The sequence below is a fragment of the Triturus cristatus genome, chromosome 2_2 (genome assembly GCF_964204655.1).
Source record: "Triturus cristatus chromosome 2_2, aTriCri1.1, whole genome shotgun sequence".
NCBI classification, from domain to species: domain Eukaryota; kingdom Metazoa; phylum Chordata; class Amphibia; order Caudata; family Salamandridae; genus Triturus; species Triturus cristatus.
The window spans coordinates 799871325-799894354 of NC_140582.1; the positions used below are offsets into that span (position 1 = coordinate 799871325).

Below are 23030 nucleotides of genomic sequence, written 5' to 3' on the forward strand. Positions count from 1 at the left end.
GTGTATGTGTGTCAGCATGTTACAAAAGCAAACGTTACGTTACAAACGGCAATAGTGACAATTGTACGGGTATCAAGAGCAAGCAAAATACAAGAGGTATCAAACAACCCGTTACAGGAGTCAATAGTGACAATTGTGCAAGTATCAAGGGCATGCAAAATACAAGAGGTAGCAAACGATACGTGCGTGTGTGTGTGTGTGTGTGTGTGTGTGTGTTTGCACCCCTCTTAACAGTTTTTTAAATGCCTACTTGAATTGTTTGAAATTGTAATACATTGTTTAAGAAAAGGCGTGTTTTAAAACAGTTGCTTTTTATTTATTACAGATGCAAGTCCCTGCAAATGCCGTAGGTACATGTGTACCCCTGGCGATGGACACCAATGTAATAACTAGCAACCCAGTACAGTTGACAACACCGCAACCAGGTATATATATTAGGAGTTGTGTAGTTCTACGTAGTTTTGTAAACCAATAACGCATAAGTTCTCTTTTTTCTAATGCAGTTCTCGTGTATGTATGATTTTACAGCTTATGATCCCGACCTACAGCAAGTTTTTGAAGAGCTAATGAGGGACATCGAGGCTCAAGGAGCTATGAACACTGTGCAAAACACTACAGTTCCTACAAGTAATTAAAAAGACCGCTGTTATTTAAACTGTCTAAGGCGCTAGGGAGCTGTCGGGGTAGGCCAGAGTTCTGACCCTGAGGGTGTATAGGAGACTCCGGCGAAAGATGCCTAATGTTGGGTATTATGTTTCTTTACAGGTGCCCCCACGTTATGCCAGGACGGCGGCATGGGCCAAGAGGCGGCGCAGCGTTCAAAAGAAAGCCCTTTGAAGAGGAAAGCTTCAACTTCTGAAGTGGGACCCCTGTCAAAGAAAGGAGCTGCAAAAAGACCGCTACCAGGTGTGTTTGTTACAAAAGGGTGTGAAAAGTACTACCGGTGTTACAGACTCTCAAGCAGAAGGGTACAACGGCTTGTAGCAATGCCTATATAAAAAGGTGGCTGTGTAGAACTCAGGATGGTGTTGACTGCATGTGTTGTTTTATGTTTCCTCTAATATATATATATTCTGTTTATATTTTAGAAGCGTCCCAGAAACATGCGGCTGATGGGGGGTTGGCGCAGCCCTTAAGGGACATAACAACAGTGGTCCAGAACAACAGAAGCGGCGCAAAAGGCATGAGTAGGAGTGTACGCCAGGAGAAACTCTCTACATACTACACCCCAAACAACAGGTTGAACATTCTGCACAGGGGCGGGGTCAACACCGGCGGAGTGCTTACAAACACAGATAACACCGGGGAGGGTCTGTGTAAAACAGCTACAAAGAGTCTGAGCCCTCTCAGGGTGTTAAAAGGGAAAGGTGTCTCAATCACAGACCGCATTAAGAAGGATCATAGGCACTCTGAGAACCGTCACAACGCTTTAAAAAGTGTGAAGTCCATCAAGGTATTCACAGAACCACAATCCGATCCCTTAAACCTCAAGAAGACAGCGCCGGTGCTCCCAGAGGTCCAAGCCACGCTCTTAATCCCTGAGAAGAAGAACCAGAGGACCCCTGAGCCCCAAGATAGCCCCTTAGACTTATCTGTAAAAAAGGATGCTAAGCCCCTGAATGTGGCCTATACACCCAAGAGACCCGTGGCAACGATAGATGTACCGGAGGGTGTAGAAGAGGTGGCGCCCCCGCAACCCACTAAAACAACACGCCTCTCAAGAAAATACCTGAAGCTAAAACCGGGGGTCCCTAAGTTGCAGATAGCCGCGGTCCTCAGCAACCCTGAGGCTGCGGTGGAGCCGCCCTGCGTCCTGAAATCCCAGACATTGGCAAATCAAATAACTGGACGTGTAGAGGTGCACGCCCCTGAACAGACACCAAAGCCGTTTGTAAGTGTTCAGGCCCAGCCAAGGGTCTCAACAGTGGATAATACGCATCCCCTAGAAGGTCCTTCTAGCACGGATACCGACGGACTCACGCTGATGAGGGGGTTGGTAGACAGCATAGGTAGAACCCCAGAAGAGGCGTACCAAGGGTCTTTGAGCACAGAGGGTTTACAGAACACCGGTAACCAGGCACAAAACCCTAACACAGACATTTCAGCGAGGCCCCAGGATTACAACGACAATTCCTCACAATCCTCATACCCTTTGTCCCCTGGTACCCCACCGGGAGCATACGACCCTACCAGCCCCACGGCCATCCCCTTGTACAGTCCTGTGTCCAGCCCCATGGCCATCCCCTTGTACAGTCCTGTGTCCAGCCCCGCTGCCAACCCCGTGTACAGACCTGTGTCCAGCCCCGCGGCCATACCCGTGTACAGTCCTGTGTACAGGCCTGTGTCCATCCCCTCTGCAATACCCGTGTACAGTCCTGTTTCCACCCCCGCGCCCGCTATTGGCAGTATAGCTGGTGCTGCGGAGTTGCCGCCATTTATAAGACCGTGCAAGATGTGCCCCCCTAAGCAGGGACAAGATGTGTCTGTAAACGCAGAAGATGTATTCAAGGCTCATGTAAAAGAGATGCAGATGGCTGTTCGAAAATTAAGGCGTCAGGGGAACCGCGCAATCATGAGAATTGATCTGGGGTTTACCAAGAGCTGTAACAGGAGGGAGGCCCAACATCTGATCGCTGCAAGGACTGGGCTGTGTAAAAATGGGATCATACAGATGTGTCAGACAACCGTGGCCGACATACATGGTATACAATGGTGACTAAGACAAGACCAACCCCTAAAGACCCCCACAGCGACTGGTGCTCATAAGCGGTCTCTAAAATATAGCCGTCAGGTCCAGAGGCTGGTGACAAAGTCTGTACGCTTCTTAAAACTGCTCAAGCAGCGTCCATCTGCTGCCCCACAGCCCCTCAGACAAGACCCCCCTGTTTCCCCACATCCCCTCAGACAAGACCCCGATGTTTCCCTAAACCCCTTCAAACAAGGTACCGCAGCTTCAACAGCAACGCCTGAAACACTTAAACCAACACTTCACCACCGCCAATACATAGGGTCAGGGTCTAACATACCGAGGGTCGGCCATTTGAAGGGGGTAGGGGGTCTGACTTTAAAACTCCAAACACCACAGCATTCAGAAGGACCTAGGGGTGGAACTGTAGCGACGGCCTCCATGAACAAGGCGACCAATGATACCGGCCCACCTGTTCAGATAGGCGGGGGTTTTGTATCTAGAAAATCCTGGGCCCGTAAAAAAAAACAAAAATGGCTTAATAGTACAAAGCAACGACGGCTTTTAATACAGAAGCTGAAGAAGGCTAGAATATGCGCTACCCGTAGGTTTACAAGGACCCCTGAGACAGATCCCACCCCGACCCCCCAAAATGACACACCAGAGAACACCTCCACAAATCACACTCCTACTGATGAGGAACCCGAGCCCTTGTTTCTAGAGAGTGTTAGAAGTTACACTCGCGAAGTAGAGAGGTTTAGGGCCGTAGAACACTAGGAGTTTAGATTTGTTAACCTACACCAAATAACATCAAACACTCATGGTGTTCTAGCTATACATCAGGCTGTGCAGGCGCTCATAGAAAGGTTGTTACACGATGTGGGGCCTAATGACTTTTTCCAACTCCGCTTCCAGGGGCAGGGTTTTGACACTCCTTTGTTCACCAGGCGGAAGACCCGAGATGTTTTTGACGCTGTGCAATTTTTAGAAAACCTCTCAAGGCTTTTACAGAGTAAGGCTGAACTAGTCGCCTATGGCACTTTTAGAGTCATAGCCCTTATTGTACGAGGGTGTGAGGGGGGTGGTGTTTCCAGACCCTTAAAGAGCATACTATACAGTAAACTAATTGGTAAGAAACAGAGGTGGTTGCTCAACTTTAGCAACGCCTCGGCCAATACATGTCTGGCGGCCAGCATCGTGGGGCTGCTGATGGATCGCAAGACCCCTGACGCTGTCATCATGTCTAGAGCTGCTGAAGCCCATGAGGTTCTTGAAATACCTCCTGACCGAATGGTCGGCTTTGGCGATATAGGTCTTTTTGAGAACTATTTTGCCGTGACGGTGAAAGTTCTTTATCACAACGGTTCCTGGAAGTACTTTACAACCGGGGGACCTGTGAGAAACAAGACCGTATATGTCCTCCACGTTGAAAATCATTTTTACGGCATCTTGAACCTTAAAGGTTTTCTGGGAACCAGGTATGTGTGCACCCACTGCAACCATATATACACCAATAAAGCACGTCACCAGTGTGAAATTCATTGTAAGATGTGCCAGAGGGACGGGTGTATAGAAGACACCGCCCTGAAGGTGAGGTGTGGCACATGTAGGATGTTTGTTGCTCGCAAAACTGCTTGAGCATACACGAGAAATCTTACAACTGCGTCCCTAAAAAGGACTGCACAGAGTGTGGGCGATATGTGGCAGTGGATCACAAGTGCAAAGGTATGATATGTCCCCGATGCCACGTGTCTTACAAGGCCGGCACCAACCACCAATGTTATATGGTTAAAGGTCCCCCGCAGACCAAGACCGAAGACTGTATAGTATTTGATATACAGTGCACACAAGAGACGGGGGTACACCAGCCTAACTACATTTACGCACACCATCTAACCTCCGACGTCAGTTGGGAGTTTGAGGGACGAACGTGTGTTGGTGATTTCCTAAGCACTTTCATTCAAGCCAAATTCCAAGGATATACCATGCTCGCCCACAACTCGAAAGCCTATGACTCCTTCTTTATTCTACGCGACATGATTCGTGAAAAGATACAGGTGGAACTCATAACCCAAGGTTCTAAACTGATGCTGATGACGGTATGCCCTTTAAAAATACGGTTCATAGACACCCTGAATTTCCTCCCCATGAAATTGAGCATGCTGCCAAAGGCCTTCGGGTTCCCAGGATGTAAAGGTTATTTTGCACACTTTTTTAACACCTGGGCTAACCAGAATTATGTGGGACCTATGCCTCCTCCGGACAGCTACGGGGTTGAATACATGATGCCTGATGAGAAAGCGCGCTTTCTACAGTGGTACTCTGAAAACCGTGAAAAGGAGTTTCACTTTCAAACAGAGTTGAAAGCTTATTGTCAGGCTGATGTAATGATCCTCAGGCAAGCTTGTAACCTCTTCAGAGATGTTGTGGTGTCTATGACTAAAGAAGTCACGGTCTTGAAACCTAAGACAATGCCTAAGAAAGTCAAGGCCTTGACAGCCAAAACCCCTAAAATACAACATGCGGTCGAATACATAGACCCATTTCAAAACGTCACTCTGGCATCCATGTGTATGTCCATCTACAAACACATGTTTTTAGTGCCGGAAACTATAGCTCTAGTACCGCCAGACCTCTATAACGGTAAACAGAAACGTTATTCAACCCCCTCTATCCAGTGGCTCATGCACGTCTCTGAGAAGGAGGACATCCAGATTCAACATGCCTTACAGGGTGGTGAATACCGCTTGGGACCCTATTACCTGGACGGGTACTCTGTAATTAAGGGTGTGCCGACAGCCTTTGAATTCAACGGTTGTTTTTACCACGGCTGCCCCAAGTGTTACAAACCCCACGAGTATAACAAAATGCTGGGTACCAAATTTGAACACTTATACAGACGTACTCTGACAAAGGCCCAGTATGTTGAAAATCAGGGCTTTGCTATGAGAGTTCTTTGGGAGCACGAGTGGTTAGATATGTTAAAAACTGACACAGCCCTCTGCTCGTTTCTTAAGACTCATGATTTACCCACACCTTTGGAGCCCCGAGATGCCTTATTTGGGGGGCGTACTACAAATGCCATACAACTGTACAAGGCCGTTGGTGAGGGTGAGAAAATACACTACTACGACTTCACCAGTCTGTACCCTTTTGTGAACAAAATGAAGTTGTACCCACAGGCCACACCACCATCATCTATAGAGATTTTAAGCCCCTATCCGAATACTTTGGGCTTATCAAATGTGAAATCTATCCGCCTAAGCAGCTTTACTTCCCTGTGTTACCATGTAGAGTCGGTGGTAAGCTGATGTTCCCCCTCTGTCGAACATGTGCGATGTTTAAAGAGGTTGCGGGGTGCAGACACACCGATGAACAAAGGATGCTCACAGGGACCTGGTGTAGCAACGAGGTACAAGCTGCCTTAGAGAAAGGGTACAGGTTAGGTAGAGTACACGAAGTGTGGCATTTTAAGAGCACTACAACACAACTCTTTGCCCCCTACATTAATTTGTTTCTCAGAGACAAACAGGAGGCCTCAGGATATCCTGAATGGTGTACTAGTCAGGGTGCAAAACAGAAATACATCGCCGACTACTACGCTCATGAGGGTATCCGTTTACGCCCCCACCTGATAGAGGTCAATCTTGCACGCCGACAGTTAGCCAAACTCTGTCTCAACTCCTTATGGGGAAAATTTGCACAGCGCTCAAAACTTTCAAATACTACCTTAATATCAGATCCTGATGAACTGTTCAAGTATCTGTTTGCCCCCTGCTACGAGGTGTCCAGCTGCGATTTTATCGATGACGATACCGCGGCCTTGTGTTGGAAATATGCCCAAGAGTACCCCACAACGAGTAACAACATAAACATTTTCATAGCCTGCTTCACGACAGCCCACGCTCGTCTAGAGCTTTATGGGGTTATGGATAAGCTCCAGGATCGCTGCTTGTATCACGAATACAGATTCAGTGATTTTTCTCAGCAAGCCTGGGGATGAAGACCCTCCTCTAGGAGATTATCTGGGTAATCTAACCAGTGAGCTAGATGAGGATGTGTATATAAAAGAATATACTTCCTCAGGGCCTAAAACATACAGTTACCGTACCAACAAGAACAAGGTTTGTATGAAGGTCAAAGGGATAATATTAAATGTCAGCAACACCCTAAAAATCAATTTTGATAGTCTGAAGAATCTGGTGCATGAATACGCTACAGCAGACGATTCTGAGAATGCTAAAACCATAGTCGTGAACCAACCCTGCATAGTCAGATCCAAAAAGAAGTGGGAAATCACAACCCAACCTCTACATAAAACATTGCGAGTTGTTTTTGATAAAAGGGTTCTGACCAGCGACTATAAAACACTGCCTTATGGTTATTAGACCCATTAGAGAGACAACCGCCACAACATGGACACCCGGTTACAGCATCCGTATCCTGCGTTCTAGCAAGCCCCTCAAACTGCGGTAAAAGCTACTTTATAAAAAAGCTCTTAGAAAATGCCGACTCTGCTTTATCACAAACCCCTAACAATATTGTATGGCTTTATTCATGCTGGCAGCCTCTTTATACAGACTTGGGCCGTCGGTCCCCCCATATCAAATTTATAGAGGGTATACCGGATAACCTCAACGATGATGAGCTACTGCCCCCAACCCATGTAAATATGATAATTGTTCATGACCTGATGAGTGAAGGGGGTGATCATCCCGAGTTAGAGAGAGCTTTTACTCAATATTCACATCATCGCAATCTAAGCATCTGCTACATTGTGCAGAACTTGTTTTACAAGGGCAAGAACAGTCGGTCTATAGGTCTCAACGCTTCATACCTTGTTTTATTTAAAAGCCCCCGTGACAAACAACAAATATCCGTCATAGCTAAACAGATGTACCCCGGAAACACACACTTCTTCATGGAGGCCTTTAGCGACGCTACATCAAAACCCCACGGGTACCTGCTGGTAGACTTAAAAAATGAAACTCTAGAAGACTATAGACTAAGGGCTGATATTTTTCCCCCAGAGCTCCCTGTAGTTTACACCCCAAAGCCCAAGACTAGGCCCTATAAAAAGCAACGCTGATGTCTTTTAGAGCCATTTACAGTTCAGCCATTATAACGCTCAGTGGTGACCATGTCTGACCGCCTACGTCGCAATCTAGCGCTCCTGAAAATGCTTGCTACCGCCAGCCCCCAACACAGAAAGGCCATCCTGGGCGCCGCTTCTGACGATTTAGTGTCTGCCATTTCAGAAATAGCCCTAAACACCCTAAAAGGCAATGTTCCTATATCAAAGCGTCAGTTACAGGTGTTGAAGAAGAAGAGGGGTCTTATCAGGAAGCTCAGTAATAGAAGGGCCTCGCTCATCACAAAGAAGAAACTGGTGAAACAGTCTGGGGGTTTTATAGGTAACTTGTTGGGCATTGCTATACCTATAATTACAAGCCTCATCACGGGTCGGTGATGGAACATGCCACAAAAATGTATCTGGTGCCTAGACAACAAATGGAGCATCTGGGGTCTTCCTAGGACAACGCCTGGGATATACGTAGAAATGAGACTCTACGCCTGGATACTGAAATTCAAGACATTTTGAGCAGGACTGATCTAAATCCCTACGACAAGGCTAACCTTTACACAGCCACTCTAAAAAAATTCTTAAATTCATACACCATGTGGAATACCGAGAAAAACAAGCTGACTCTATATACCCCAGACTCTGAACAACCACCAGCTCCAGTCAACGCCCCGCAACCCTTGCAGCTGCCTCCCGATCTTGCAACATCCTCAGATACCTTTGTTGACGATCTCTTAAAAAATATAAGCCAGAGGCACAGAGGGGCTGCGCAGATGCTAATGAGTAAACTAGCCGCTTCTAAAGACCTGACCTCTTGGAATGAGCGAGGTGAATTTCTCTACAAGGGACACCCGGTTGCAGGGTCACACATGTACGATCTAGTCAAAGGTCTCACGCATCCCAAAATCCTAACGCCTCAAAATGCGCCTCGTGGTTGGGAGCAGTTTCTGCAAGCCACTGCTGAACTCAATATACCCTCCACGCTCGTTGGGAATAATGAACACCGGCGCCTGCTAGAAAATTTGAAGGACCCCCTACTACCATCGCCTACAAGTTCTGAAGTTCGAAGGCTATCCCCGACATGGTCGACCCCTGCAGCATCGGTGCCACCCCGCAAAAAGACTATGCCCAAACCCCTCATGTGGATTACGCCTTGATGGTTCCGCAGACTTTTTGAATAATTGTGTGTATTATATGTATAAACGTTCCTGGTTTTTTCTACTTCATTGGTTTCTTCAATAAAGTTTGTGAAACTAATGACCCCACTACCAACCTGTTTGTAATAAACGTTTGTTATAACTTTTCAATCCGTCTCAGTCGTCTTTTAAAACATTTAAGGTGTATGTATATTGAAATACGGAGTCTGAATACATGTTTTTTTTAAATATATTGTCTTTATATTACATGTTCAACATTAAGCATACGACTGTTATAAACCCTTACAGTTTTGACAAGCTGCATATTCTGTTTTCACAGGTCTGACCGACGACCTTGTGTTTTCTTTTACATATTTCACAACTATACTGTCATTGTTAACAAGATCCCCCGAATATAGATTTAAGAAATTTCTAAACGAAAGACCCTCTGACATTTTACTGATAAAATAAATACAGTGTTCACCGCATGTGATGGCCATGGAATCCTGCACCCTTAGCTTGTTATACTCCACCACCGCTGCAGCTTTTTTCACAAACTTGAATATGGGCCGTGTATAGAGTCTGTGTTCAGGGAACTCTGCTGTACTGTCAAACACTGTAACCTTGTCCCTAGCTATAAACAAGGCGGCCCAGTGTGTCCCCGCCTGGTCATGCGGGTCTGTGTTAAAGACTAGGGTGCACGGTCTTTCTGGCCCTATTTCGCTTGGTAACCCATCGCTAGGGAAAACACCCAAAAAGTATTTCCTAGCGTATTTATGTCTTTAAGAAGTCACGTATCTGTACAGTATCCATTTCGCAAATGTTTTTAAAGATAGTCAAACAAAATCTGTCTTGCGTGGTTGATCTGAATGATGCTGTCGAATACCGAGAATACGACCATGTTCACATTAGCCGCCAGCGGGTCGGCGAAACGTATTTCAGCTTTTAGATTCCCATTTTTGACCAGGTTGTAGTGATCGCCATCTTCCACGTCCGGTGTCAGGTCGAATGCGAACAGCGTGTATCCGCTCCCATAGCCTTCTCTTGACACGGCTACACCACAGTCCCTTTGATGCTTTCCTGTTATCGAAACCAGACCCTGATATTCCCTGATGTAATGACCGGCTGCAAAACTGGGTGTGTAGGGTTTTGCAGGAATCACATTGCCCTCGTGGACCATCGCCGCGTAGTTGATTTTGTAGTGTTTAAAATTGAAGGGGTTTGAGGCATAGGTACCGCTAAAAGCTGTATTGTCCACAAAACCTATGATGATGAGTTTGGGTAGCTGGCCCAGAAATAAATTCTGCTGCTGTGTTAAGCGGGTTCCTGCAGGGATACTGAATACCTTCAGAGATACTCTTTCCACAGCGTGCTTGGCGTTGGATATTTGTAAAGCTTCGGCGTGCGCCAACCTGACGCTCGGTGACACTTTCACTCTCTTTACAAACAGGCTCGCGGCCAGGATGCTCAGCTTGTAGTGTTCCGCATCCCCGCTGATGAGGCAGAATGAGTCCTTGTTGCGAGTGAGCTTGAGCTTAAGATCAATTCCGTTGATGAGCAGTTTATCTTGGAAGAAGAGGTCTGAATGTATGCGACCTAGGAGGTCAAAGGTACGACTACTTGCCGCCTGCCTTGCTCTTTTTATAAAACCCTTATTGGCTCCATCCAGAGCTGTGATTTCAAACTGTCCGTATGTATCCCGGTGAAACAGACCCGCTGAAAGTTGTGTGTCAAGGGCATCTCTACTGTAATTTAGAATGCTCTCGATGTAGGCTCTGTAGGCGTACATGTTATCGTTCTGGGTGATGAGTCGATCACCCAAGGTGATGTCCACTTGGTTAAACAGGGTAGCTAGCGGGTAAGCGATCGTTGCCACTTTAGCGTCGTCTTCAATGTCGGTCCCATCGGCTTTGACGATTTTACACATAAGATGTAGCAACGTGATGTTGAGATCCAAATACATATCCGTGGACCCTGACACAAAAAATTCTATGGGGGCCAGCGGCGTCAATGCTGCTAAAGGTGATACCTCCATGAAGAAGCTGTTTTCGATGCTTGTCTGCGTGGGTTTTAGACTAAACAAGTCTCACTCTGATTTGGCGCACTCTCCAGATCCACAATGTACGAAGACCATGGCTGTGTTTACGAGGCTTTAAAAAATACTTACTTTAGAGCCGTTTCGCTTCTTGGCAGCTCTCTTCCTTCTTGGGGCTCTTCTTTTCTGAGTGCGTTTTGAAGAGCTCCTCCTTTTTTTATAGGGGGCCGGAGGGCCCCTGCGTCTGGAAACCCCATGTTTCCTTTTGACACTCGCGCGTGGTTTATACATCAAACCCGCTCCTTCTTGAGGTTGCTTGTTCATGCGCTCTGCAACCGCCGATGTAACAGACCCCACCACCTCCTGGGCAATGTTCGTGGCAGCCGCCTTAACATGGGGTTTTGCAATTTCATAGCCTCTTCTCAGGAAAGGCATAGCTCTTCTAAACAGACTTCTAAAGAATCCTCCTAATCCAGCCCCGTACATAACAGGTGACACTTGAAAGTACGGCGGTCCTCCATAACCGGCTTGACTTCTGTAATAGTCTCTGTACATAGACGGATCTCCGTAGGTTTTCATAACCACCATTCCTGCTGCTTAATATCCCCTGTCGTGTCTAGGCCTTAAATGAAGTTTGACAATAACTTTCCCGTATTTAAAGGCCACCGGCTCAGACTGATTATCGTAGATCATAATTGAAATAGTGTCAAAATGGTTTTTAGAAACTGCGACGTAGTCAGGTTTGTTAAATTGGATATTGACCATGGTATTATATCACCCTGTACATGAACACATCTTAACAGCGGCGAGTAACTATCCCCGATCCTCTGAGCCTCTACAATATCACCATACACATAGAGCATGTAGAACCCCCCTTTAATATCGGGGCACGTGTGATCTTGTTCCACCGGACTTTTCACATGTTGTACTGTCCCTAAAACCCTTTTTAATTTACCGGAGCAGTCAAACAGAGTATTGCGGTTTATGGATTTGAGAAACACCTTCCTTCTAACGTTATCTAGCACCAGATGAATATTCGGCAGTGGTTCTATGGCAGCTATGGATTTGTTGATGGCTTCAACAAAGCTTGAAACGCTTGGGTAGTAGCCGTGAGGGAAGGATACGTTTAGGACCTTGGGGTCCTGTTCACGCTTGAATTGGAACTTGGTTTCGGCCGCTGTAAAGGTATTCCATGTTCTAGGGTACTGGATTTCTGTTAGGGCAACCTCCCAGTCCCCTTTCAGGTCCACAGGCTTAGCCAATTTGACGGTGTAATTAGAAATCTGATTGTTGGGGAACATACCCTTAGTGGCGTTGGATGGTAAGGTTATATAAAAGGGTTTTGTCTCCATCGTATCAGATGTTTTGAGCTCACACACCCTTCAGGGAACTGGCCAACACCCATCTGTTAAATTTCTCAGGCCATCCCCGCCATTTGACATATGCCTGGCTCTTAGCCCCGCTACCTTTCCTTTTCAGAACCTTTTCAACCTTGTACACCCTGTACGGATCATATGGCACTTTTTGTAACTCTTCCTTGTAAAAAACCCCAGACACCGTTTCCCCATCGTAGTCCTTTAACCTGTAAATATACAGCCCTTCCTTAAGCTCCACACTTTTCACTATAAATATTTCATCGCTAAAAGTCTGCTGGTAACCCTTCGTGAAGACTCCTTTCAATTTTGAAATGCTTACGTGATCACCTTTTTTAAAAACAGGCTTCTTCACCTTTGTATTGAAATTACGACCATACACATTTCTCCAAACAGTTAACGAATTACTAGGTGTCACATCTTCGGGGGCCCTTTTGATGGTCCTATGATAACTGGCATTATATACAGCTAAGAAAGCCTGCAGGACGTCCACGTATCTGTAGGTGTTGTGGGCCGTAAAATACCTCCACATCTTAGACTTTAAGGTTCTGTTAAACCGTTCTACAACAGCTGCTTTTACCTCCGTGTGTGTTACAAAATGTTGAACATTGTGTTGCTTTAATAATTTCTGAAATGCCTTGTTTAAGAATTCTTTTCCGGCGTCTGTTTGTAGTTTTTGAGGAATACGACCCTTATCGAAGATGGCTTTAAAAGCGGCTGTGACGCTAGCCCCACTTTTATCACGCAGCGCCTCTGCGTAGGCGTACTTGGACAACACATCTATGACGGTTAATATATAACAAGAGCCGTTGTTATGTTTTGCTATATCTTGTAGACTTATTATGTCCGCTTGCCATTGATAATCTATTTGCGCATTAACAATTGTTGGGCGTCTCTTAAAATGTCTTCTGGCCGGTTTATGGAGTGAATACGCCTCCTCGCCTGATAACCAAGTCTTCACAGCTTCTCTGCTTACCGACTCCTTTTCATCCACAGCCCTTCTATATAGAGCTTCGGCGCTCCCCAAGCTACCAACTCCCCTAGTATCGTAATAAAGTTTTCTTAACACGCCCCCCTGCATGTTATCAGCCGTTGCACAATGCACTGAATGACGCTTGTTTTGTGTAAGAACATTTTATTAAAAAATGAAGATTATTAGCAAAATCATAGACATTGGTTTCATATCTTTTCACATTCTGCATAGTACGACTTAACACAGCGTCACCCCTTTTGGGTTTAACATTCTACTAGTTTTTTCTAAATACACGCTATCATGTAACGTTACATAAGAACCTGCTTAAAACAGTCTTCGGGGGGCCAAAGACCCTGCTTGTCTATTTGTTTTATACACATTACACATACGCCTTGCTATGAGTCTTTCTATCATCCTTCTATTGAAAGCAGTGTCCATTCCCTGCATAACGGTTAGTTTTGAGCTCGGGTCTAAGGCGTATCGGATCTCATTGAGTGCCTCTATCAAGATCATCAACATATCGGGGTGGACATATTTCTTTTCATTGTACAAACCATACACAACCCTTAGCAGTTTATATACCTTGTAAGGGTCTAGCAAAGTACAAATATAACGTATTGTTCTTGTTCTGTATGATTCACACAAGCATTCGTGCTCCGCCTGCTGAGGATCTTTGATTTGATGACCTTGACAAAGTCTGTAATAGTCCCGTTTGACACAATTTAGTACCACCGACGCGGTGAAAGCCTTTACTGCCTGTCGGGCGTCGTCGGGCAATCCTTGCTCTTCCTTTTCACACGCGTCAGAGCCGCATACACACTTATCGCAGCCCTCACGGTTTTGACATATGGAACTTTCAGTTTGTTTTGAACACCACAGACAATTGAAAATTACATTGTTCGCTTTTGCAGGTCGCCACCCTGACACATGCCTCCACTCTGTAGCAGACCTTTTGGGGGTCTCTCTCTAGGTTCAAAAGACGAGAGAATGACAATACGTTAGTTGAAGAAATAACATACATCATTTTTGCAACTATCTGCTCATAACATTTTCCTACTAACCTCTGCATTTTCACAGCCCTCTGCGGCGGCTCTGAAACCTTGCGAGTCGCTAATGTCCTGCGAGGCCCCATCATCTTCGACGCTTGTCCCCGGCTGTTGCAGACCTTCCTTCTCTGCAGCCGTATTCTCCTGAAGGTCCATGTCTTCATAGACGGCTTTGTTAGGGGGTTCTACAGCCTCTTTACCATAGTGCCTTATGAAGTATGTGCATCCAGAGGGTTTTGCTCTCTAGGGGTCAAAAGAAGACAGAATGACAATACGTTAGTTGAAGAAATAAAATACATCATTTTTGTAACTACCTGTTCATAACATTTTCCTACTAACCTCTGCATTATCACAGCCCTCTGCTGTGGCTCTGAAATCTTGCGAGTCGTTAATGTCCTGCGAGGCCCCAACATCTTCGACGCCTGTCCCAGGCTGTTGCAGACCGTCCTTCTCAGCAGCCGTATTCTCCTGAAGGTCCATGTCTTCACAGACGGGTGTGTTAGGAGGTGCTACAACTTCTTCAACGTCCTCCATGTCCACTGAGCTGAGGCCAGCAACCACACTGTCACTACCCGATCCCTCACTTTCGCTGCTGTCGCACTTAACCGGGACCATCCGACATCCGTAATCCTTGAGCCTAAGTTCTTCCATAGGCCTACACAGGCCGGTGCCAAAACCAGTAACGTCGCAACCCATATCCCGAGGTGTTTCTTGTTGAGCATTCTCGTCCATTACCAGAGGTGTTAAGCTGCGGTAATATCTATTAATAAGGGTCTGGGAGCCATCCACCCCGGCGCTTTTCACGAACGGGTTGTATCTCTTCATTTTGGCTGTGGGTCCCTTTTCGTATTCAAACGTCTGCTTGCTGTACACGGCTCTTGCCACATGCTTATATGTATTCTAAGAAGCCACAACCCCTAAAAGAGGCGTACACCTCTACAACACAACACGGTCACGTGGCCTCAGGACTGCCCCCGCAGCTGTTCCCCTGCAGCTGTCTGCAAACCCCCCAGCCATGTCCATTTTTGCGGCCAGACCTGTCAAATTTAAGGCCAGAAGTTTAAGACTAGGCCTGTCAAATTTAAGACTAGACCTGTCAAATTTAAGGCCAGCGTTTGCGACCAGACCTGTCACTTTTGCGGCCAGCGTTTGTGACCAGACCTGTCACTTTTGCGGCCAGGAAAGTTTGATGGAAGCTATACCTACTTACTACTAATGGACCTTGCTGTTGGCCTCTTCCTGGCACCTTGTGATTTTCTAAGTGCCTTCGATGAGGTCCTGAGGGGCTTTAGAAATGTTCTCCTGTGCTAGATTAGAATTTATAGGACTAAGTCAGAAGGTGAAATCTTTGATCAGGACAAAGTTGCTTGATCTATCTGATCCACGCTCTATTGCAGTCAACCTCAAATTGTGCCTTGGTCATGGTTTGGCACTGTGTGTGTATTGGCACTGCTTCTATGTACAACTTTAAAAATGTATATCGTCGGTTTACCTTATTGATTTATTGTCATTTTGGTGTCATTTTGTTTATTAAAATATAATCTATTGTTCTAATTTAGATTGGGATTTTTATTGTTTTGCATTTTGACTTTTGTTGACCCAGTTTTTAAAAAGGGCAATAGAAACAGTACTCGCTGTTATAGACCAATTTCACTTATCGATTCAGTGGTCAAAGTGGTGAGTCGTGTCCTTTTACAGAGACTAACGATGAGAACAAGATATTGTCGAATGTCCAGTATGGCTTCCGACCGGGGCGCTCCACTGTTGCTCAGTGTCTTAATCTCTTTATGATACTGAATAAATACACTGTAGCACATTCTGGAACCATCCACCTTGCCTTCATGGATTTGTCATCTGCTTTTGACTGTGTAAACAGGACTAAGCTATCGCAGTCTATGAGGGCAATGGGGGTGGAAAACAGCATTGCCAACTTTCTTGAGGACCTGCATTCAAGGGACTTCGAGATTAAGAAGGGCGTCCATCAGGGTTGTATTTTGGCGCCTTTTTTATTTAATTTTTATATTAACGATTTAGAAAATGTGTTGAGGGCATCTGGAGCTGATTTCCCTTATGTAGGACGGCGTGGCGTCCCTGTCTTGCTTTACGCGGACAACGCCGTCCTACTATCCAGAACTGAACTGGGTCTCCAAGCTCTTTTGGCTGCATTCTCTGGTTTTATGTCAGACCGGGACTTGTCCATCAATACCTCAAAGTCCTATGTCATGAGGGTGGGGAGTCCTATGAAGAGGAGCTTCCAGTTCAGAACTGGTAATGATAAGATTCCCCGTACGAATGTTTTCTCTTAATTCAGAAAAAAAAAGGGGATCTGGTTCGGGCAAATGCAGCAATTTTTAATTTTGCCTCAAAAGTGGGGAAGAAACCGACTGGAATAATGTTGCAAGTGTATCAAGCAAAAAGTCTAGCGATAGCATCCTATGGTAGTGAGATTTGGGGATACACGGCAACAGAACCCCTCCAGGTAGTGGAAAATGGGTTTTTAAAAAGATTAATATGTGTCCCGCGAGGAACCTCGAATATGGCGGTACACGAGGAATTGGGTGTCCCCTATCTAAGCAACACTCTTGCCTTACGCCCTCTGATTTTCTGGCTAAATTATTGGTGAAATAAAGACCTAATCCTCACTCATTTGATCTTAAAAAATTGTCTGGGCCTAGATAACATGGTTCGTATTCCCTGGCTTAACTATATTAAAAAAGGGTTTGAATGGATTGGGCGGGGCATCCGATTTCTTAACCCAGATGTTATCGTAAGAAAGGATGTGGAATTAACTAAGTCTGCCTTTCTGAGCCGAAGGCAAGCAGATCGGGATTCAGTAGAGGTCCAGAAACCGAGTGTTCGAGCATACCTACCACTTAAATTAACACCTTTGTCAGAACCATATCTTATGGGGTCCTTGACGACACATGAAAAATTTCTTTTAACTAGGTTTCGGTTCAACCTTTTTCACCTCCTGTTAGCGAGACCCAAGGGGCTTCCAGAGGTCAAGTGCTAGCGTCCTGCGGCTGCGGCTGCGACGGAAAGTCTCCTAAGGTTTTGCTGCACTCTGTTTTTTTGTAACTTATATGAAGTCCCCAGGAGGCATTTTTAGTTCCTATTTTAAAGAAATTAAACTTTAACCAAGTCAGACCAGCTCTTATGTACCTTCAATTGTTGAAGGATGATTGAATCATTTTTATAGTAGGGTTTTTAAAAGCATCTTTGAAATCTAGGCACTTTATGAACATGTAGAATTTTCTCTTTTAGACATGTTTTTAGATTATTTACAGTAAGGTAACGGAGTCTGTTTTTTTAAAAATAGTGTTAACATTTTATTGTCTTTATGTAGTGTATCTGTGTAACTTTCATGGTTTTACAAACAAAAACCGAATAAAGTTTATTGATTGATTGATCTACTTTATTACTGTTTTGGTACTGCATATTTGCATTACACATTGCCTTAAGTTAAGTCAATCTGCTCTGTGACATAGCTAACAGGAGGTTAAGCCAAAGTTAATTTAGTGAATTTGAGGGTTCACCCTGATAAGGGTGATGATTATTCCTTTAGGTGGGTGGCCATCTCCCCAAATAATATTCCGATTTCTTCAAGTCCGATGTTACAGCTTCTCCATCTCAATGCAATCCTGTGGAAGGTCAAATTCACAATGGTCACGCTACCCCAGGCGTAGTCAGCCCTAGACCCCCAGAGACTAATGGAAACATTGTACCTGCAAGATGCTTATATCTATATTGCCATCCTTCAGGCGCTATCTGCAAGTGACAATAGGCCAGGAGCCTTTTCAGTTCTCAGGACTCCCTTTTGACCTCAAAAGAGCCCCTCGAGGTTCAAAAACGTGATAGCTGTATTCTCAGGCACCTTTGGAGATCAGGGGTACCAATCTCCCACTACCTCAATGACTGGCTTCTGAATGCATGCTTGCCCCATGCAGTTGTCAACCACCTCCAGCGAACCTCCTACCATTGTTGGGATTCACTATCAATGTGCCGAAGTCAGACCTCACGTCATTGCTGATGTTCCAATTCATTGGAGCTATTCTGGATATGATACGGTCATGCCTTTGCCCCAGAGCAGACCTTCTAGGATAAATGGCTATGATCCAGAAGTTTCAGCCTGTGTTCTTGATTTCAGTGCAGATGACTCTGAGGCTGCTGGGGTTGGTGGCCTCCTGCATCATGTAGTCCAAACATACCAGGTGCCACATACAGTTCCACAGTGGGACCTCACGTCCTAGCAGGCACAGCACTAAGGGAATATGTTGATTACATCCAGATTTCGAGGAAGACTGCAAAAGATCTACCGTGGTAGCTACTAGACCATAATTGTGTCAGTGGCAGACCCCTCTCCCTTCCCCACATAAATGTTACAGTGGTGACAGATGCATCCCTTCTGTGTTGGGGTGGCCATTTGGGAGAAGTGGAGATTAGAGACCTCTGGCCTTCATCAGATACTGAACTCCACATCAGTTTTTTGTGAGGTGAGGGTGGTCAATTGGCATTGAAGCCCGTCTTGCCCATTATCAAAAGGAGGCTGGTGCATGTGCTCATGGACAGCACTACCGCCCTGTTATACTGCAGCATGCAGTGTGGGATCGGGTCGTGTGTTTTGTGCCAGGAGGCTTTATACCTCTGGAAATGGCCGGACCACCAAGTAATTTCTCAGGTAATGAACCACCTGGCGAGATCTTTAAATGCTAGACTGGACAAGCTCAGCCACAGATGCTTAGCAGATCACAAATGGTAGTTGCAGCCTTAAGTGGTGCAGGGCGTTCTCCAGCAATGCGGAAAACCATGGCTCGATCTTTCCACCACTGCAGAGAACGTGCCATGTCAGCACTTCTGCGCCTTGGGTTTTGCAAGGCAGCCCTCTCTCTAAAGTTCTTTTGCTCTAGAGTGGAGCTCAGGACTCCTGTATGCCTTCCCACTGTTGCCTCTCCTGCCCTAAATTCTGACTGGACCCAAGTCATCATAGTAGCACTGGTTTCGGCCAGGAGAGTGTAGTACCCAAAACACCTAGGCATGAGTAGCTGTCTTCTGATCAAGCTTCCATCGTAGTAGGATCTTCCACCACAGCGTCAGGGCAGGGTACTGCACCCAGCCCTGCACAATTGGTATCTCTTGGAGATTGAGTGGCAGCAGTTGACCTTCTTTGATCTTTCTCTTGGGTCATTGAAGTCATCTTGGTAGCGAGGTGTCCCTCCACAAAATTGGTATATGGCAGTCATTGAATTGAATTGATCACAACTGTTTCCAAAGGTTTGTAACTCAGACCCTGGTCGACTGTGCAGGATAAATGATTCCTCAAAATGAACAATGGCATCATATTTAAGTATGCATTTGTGGGTGGATGCAAATATGTGTGCAAGCCTAACTAGGAAACAATAGAGCATTGAAAAAGGTCAGAGTCTATACATGAAATATTACAGTGAGACCTGTGTAAGATGGGTTCCTCTTAAAGATGAGAGTCCTCAGCTTCTTCTTCAATTGCAGAAGACGTAAAGCAGGATTGATGCTCAAGGGATACTGTTCCATATCCTTGGAACATAGAAAGAAAAGTCCTGCGTTCCGTTTTTTACTTTATGACACATTTTCATCTCCAGTTTGGTAGTTGCTTGACTTCTGTCTTGGTACTGACCACCTGAGGTCATTAGTTCCTGGACAGGTAAGTCACAGCGGCATTTCTGATGGCCTTATAGGTGATGCAGCTAGTCTTAAAAAGAATATGATATTATAATTGTTAGACCCGGGATCCCTGGTTGGCTGAGGTAGGCACCTTAGGCCAAGTAGGGACCCGCGTTCCAACTTTAGGGAAAGGAAGGTCACCTTCTGAGATAGCCTCGCTACCCCCTCGGTATCTTGGCACAAGCAGCCAGGCTTATCTTCAAGGCAAATGTGTAAAGTATTTGCAACCACGCTCACAACAACCCAATGATGACACCACAAATAGACTTCACACGAGTTTTATAAAAAAAGAGTATAAACTTGATATGAAAAGATATACGATAAGACCCCATGGTATAAATCCAAAATATGAGTTTGTGTACTATTTCTCCTGGCCGGTTGTTAGGCCAGCCAGTCCTTATAAGTTTTGGCGGTATTAATGAGCACTTCTAAACATTCGCCTGTAATATGTTATACAGTTCATAATGCTAGAATCAGGCACTTTTGCAATGTAAAAAAACTGTATGGTGTAACGCAGCAATCAACACTCTGCAATGTAAAAAGAATGTAATGCGTAACACAACAATCAGGCACTTTGCAAGGTAAATATAATGCAATGCGCAATACAACCACCAGGTACTTCGTCATGCAGAAATAAGGCAATGCATAATTGACTAATCAGGTAATTCGTTATGCAGGAATAATGCAATGCGCAATAAGCTAATCAGGTAGTTCGTTATGCAGAAACAATGCAATGCGTCATGCGACAATCAGGTAGTTCTTTATGCAGATATAATGCCATGCGTCATACACTAATCAGGTAGTTTGTTATGCAGGAATAATGCAATGCGTAATACTCTAACCAGGTTCTTCGTTATGCAGAAATGATGCAATGTGTAATACGACAGTCAGGTACTCCGTTATGCAGAAATGGAAAAATGTGTAATACACTCAGGCACCGATCACTGTGCCTTAGGCGGTCTCTCCGCCTCTCCTTCTGACTTGCAGTCAGCCTCTCAACAGTTGCCCCCAACATGGGTACGGTGTAATCAAAAAGTGCAACTCCGCACTTCGGCCCCTGTACTGCCACTCCCTTGGCAATACGGGCTGCGATACGAGCCAAAGCAGAGGCTCACGCTGACGGAACGAAAGAGAGGCCGAGAACGTCTCCCTCCGAGCCCGACCCCGCCCCAGAAGTCAACACATGTTACCTGGGGAGCGCAAACTCACTCTCCTCTCCTCGTCCAGCGGCTGGGCCTCCAATGCAATCTTTGTGAATTGTCAACGGCGGGCTCGGGCTGGTGGCTCAGCTTCTCCGGGGCTGCCGGTCCGGGCCGCTACAGTTACGAAGTTCTCAGGCTGCCACAGTGCACACACAGCGTTGCTGAGACTTCCTTTAGCTTCGGGTGCACAATCATTGGGCACCCCACACAAAGGTCTCAGGATGCACGAAGATCATGCGCACAGCGTCACTGAGACTCACTTTAACTCCTGTGCACACAATAACAAGGCAAATCCTCACAAAGGTCTCACGGTGCACAACGCATATGCACACAGTGTCGATGACACTCACTTGGATTCCGGTGCACACGATAACTGGACAATCCTCACAAAGGGGTTCAGGTAGCAAAAAGCACACGCACACCGCGTCGCTGATCCTTGCTTGGACTCCAGGTGCCCACGATCACAAGGCACACCTTACGAGGGTCTCAGGCTGCAACAAGCACGCACACACAGCGCCGCTGAGACGCTCATGGAAACCTTTCTGTTCCTGTGTTTCCACAACAGGGAGGCAGCTCACCTCGGGCCCTTGGAGATAAGCTACTTCAGGACACAGCACACAGCAAAGTCCTTTAAAGCTGGGGGACACAGCACACTGCAGAGTCCCTTTAGCCTTTCCTTGGTTAAAACAGCAATCTGCAGGCAAGCTCCAGAACACAGAGCAAGGGACAGTCCTATCCTTCAGTCTCTTCAGTTGTTTCTTCCTTAGCAAAGGTCCTCTTGACCACGAAGTAGCTCCAATCTTGTTCACACTTGATCAAGCCATTATCCAAAGTTCAGGGGCTTCAGCTCTCATAGTTATACCCCTCAATTGCTTTGAAGTCTTTGTGTTCAGGGGGCACTGACCCCTGTTCAAACCAGTTCTGGGTACCTTCCTGCCAGTGACACCTTTCTTCCTTTGATTAGTAGGGGTCTGGATTCTCAATCACTCAGCAGGAGATGGGACTATTGTTTTATAGCAGCAACCCAGGCCTCTTCACCTCTAGGGGCTTCTCCTCTCCCTACACTCCAGATGCAGGTCAGCCTGTGGCTGTCTCACCTCCTCCCCTGGGTCAAGACATTCCCCAGATCCTATCGCTTTCAAATCCAGACAGTCAATCCACAGCCAGGCAGATACACACAGAAATGTTAGAGCACAAAAACTCAGCTACTTCTGAAAGAGTGGCTTCTAAACACACAATGCAAAAAACACCTTCATAAAAAGATGTGTTATTAGATTGTGAGTTCAGGCATACTAAACTTCAACTTTCCATCTTAAGCCTTTGGGAAGATAGGCTGGAAAACATATTACACAGCCTCCCCATTCTGTCCTATGGGCAAGATGGCCCTTCTTCAGTGAAAAACGAAATTGAGATTATTTCACTGTCAGGACATGGCACACACCTTAGTACATGTCCTACCTTCCACATGCACAGCACCCTGACCAGGGGGTACCTTGTTCCTACCATAGGTGTGTCTGATGTGCATAGAAAGGGAAGGGTAAGGTCTGGCAAGTGGGTGCACTTGTCAGACAACAGGGCAGTTTAACAAACTGTGCGCAGGCACTGCAATGGCAGGCCTGAGTTCCCTTTTTAAGGCTACTGGTGTGGGTGGCACAATTAGTGCTGCAGGCCCAGTAGTAGAATTTGCATTACCAGCCCTGGAACACATAGTGCACTTTGCTAAGGACTTTACTAGTAAGGCATACATACCAATCATGGACAACCAATTACCATTATACTTTATACAGGAAGCACTTGCA

The 23030-nt window shown here is 45.9% G+C and overlaps 1 protein-coding gene across 1 annotated transcript; it reads left to right on the top strand.

Moving 5' to 3' along the window:
* The first annotated feature begins 334 nt into the window (after positions 1-334).
* LOC146862794 (uncharacterized) lies at positions 335-9076 on the top strand. Its single transcript, XM_085642095.1, has 4 exons — positions 335-425; positions 529-627; positions 766-906; positions 1089-9076. The coding sequence occupies exons 1-4, from the start codon at positions 371-373 to the stop codon at positions 2714-2716; spliced, it is 1923 nt and encodes a 640-aa protein (XP_085498221.1). The 5' UTR covers positions 335-370; the 3' UTR covers positions 2717-9076.
* Positions 9077-23030: the final 13954 nt, after the last annotated feature.

Coding starts and splice junctions, on each gene's coding strand:
- LOC146862794 (XM_085642095.1), top strand. CDS start 371: ATGGACACCAATGTAATAACTAGCAACCCAGTACAGTTGACAACACCG. Junction 628..765: donor AAACACTACAGTTCCTACAA/GTAATTAAAAAG, acceptor GTTTCTTTACAG/GTGCCCCCACGTTATGCCAG. Junction 907..1,088: donor TGCAAAAAGACCGCTACCAG/GTGTGTTTGTTA, acceptor TTTATATTTTAG/AAGCGTCCCAGAAACATGCG.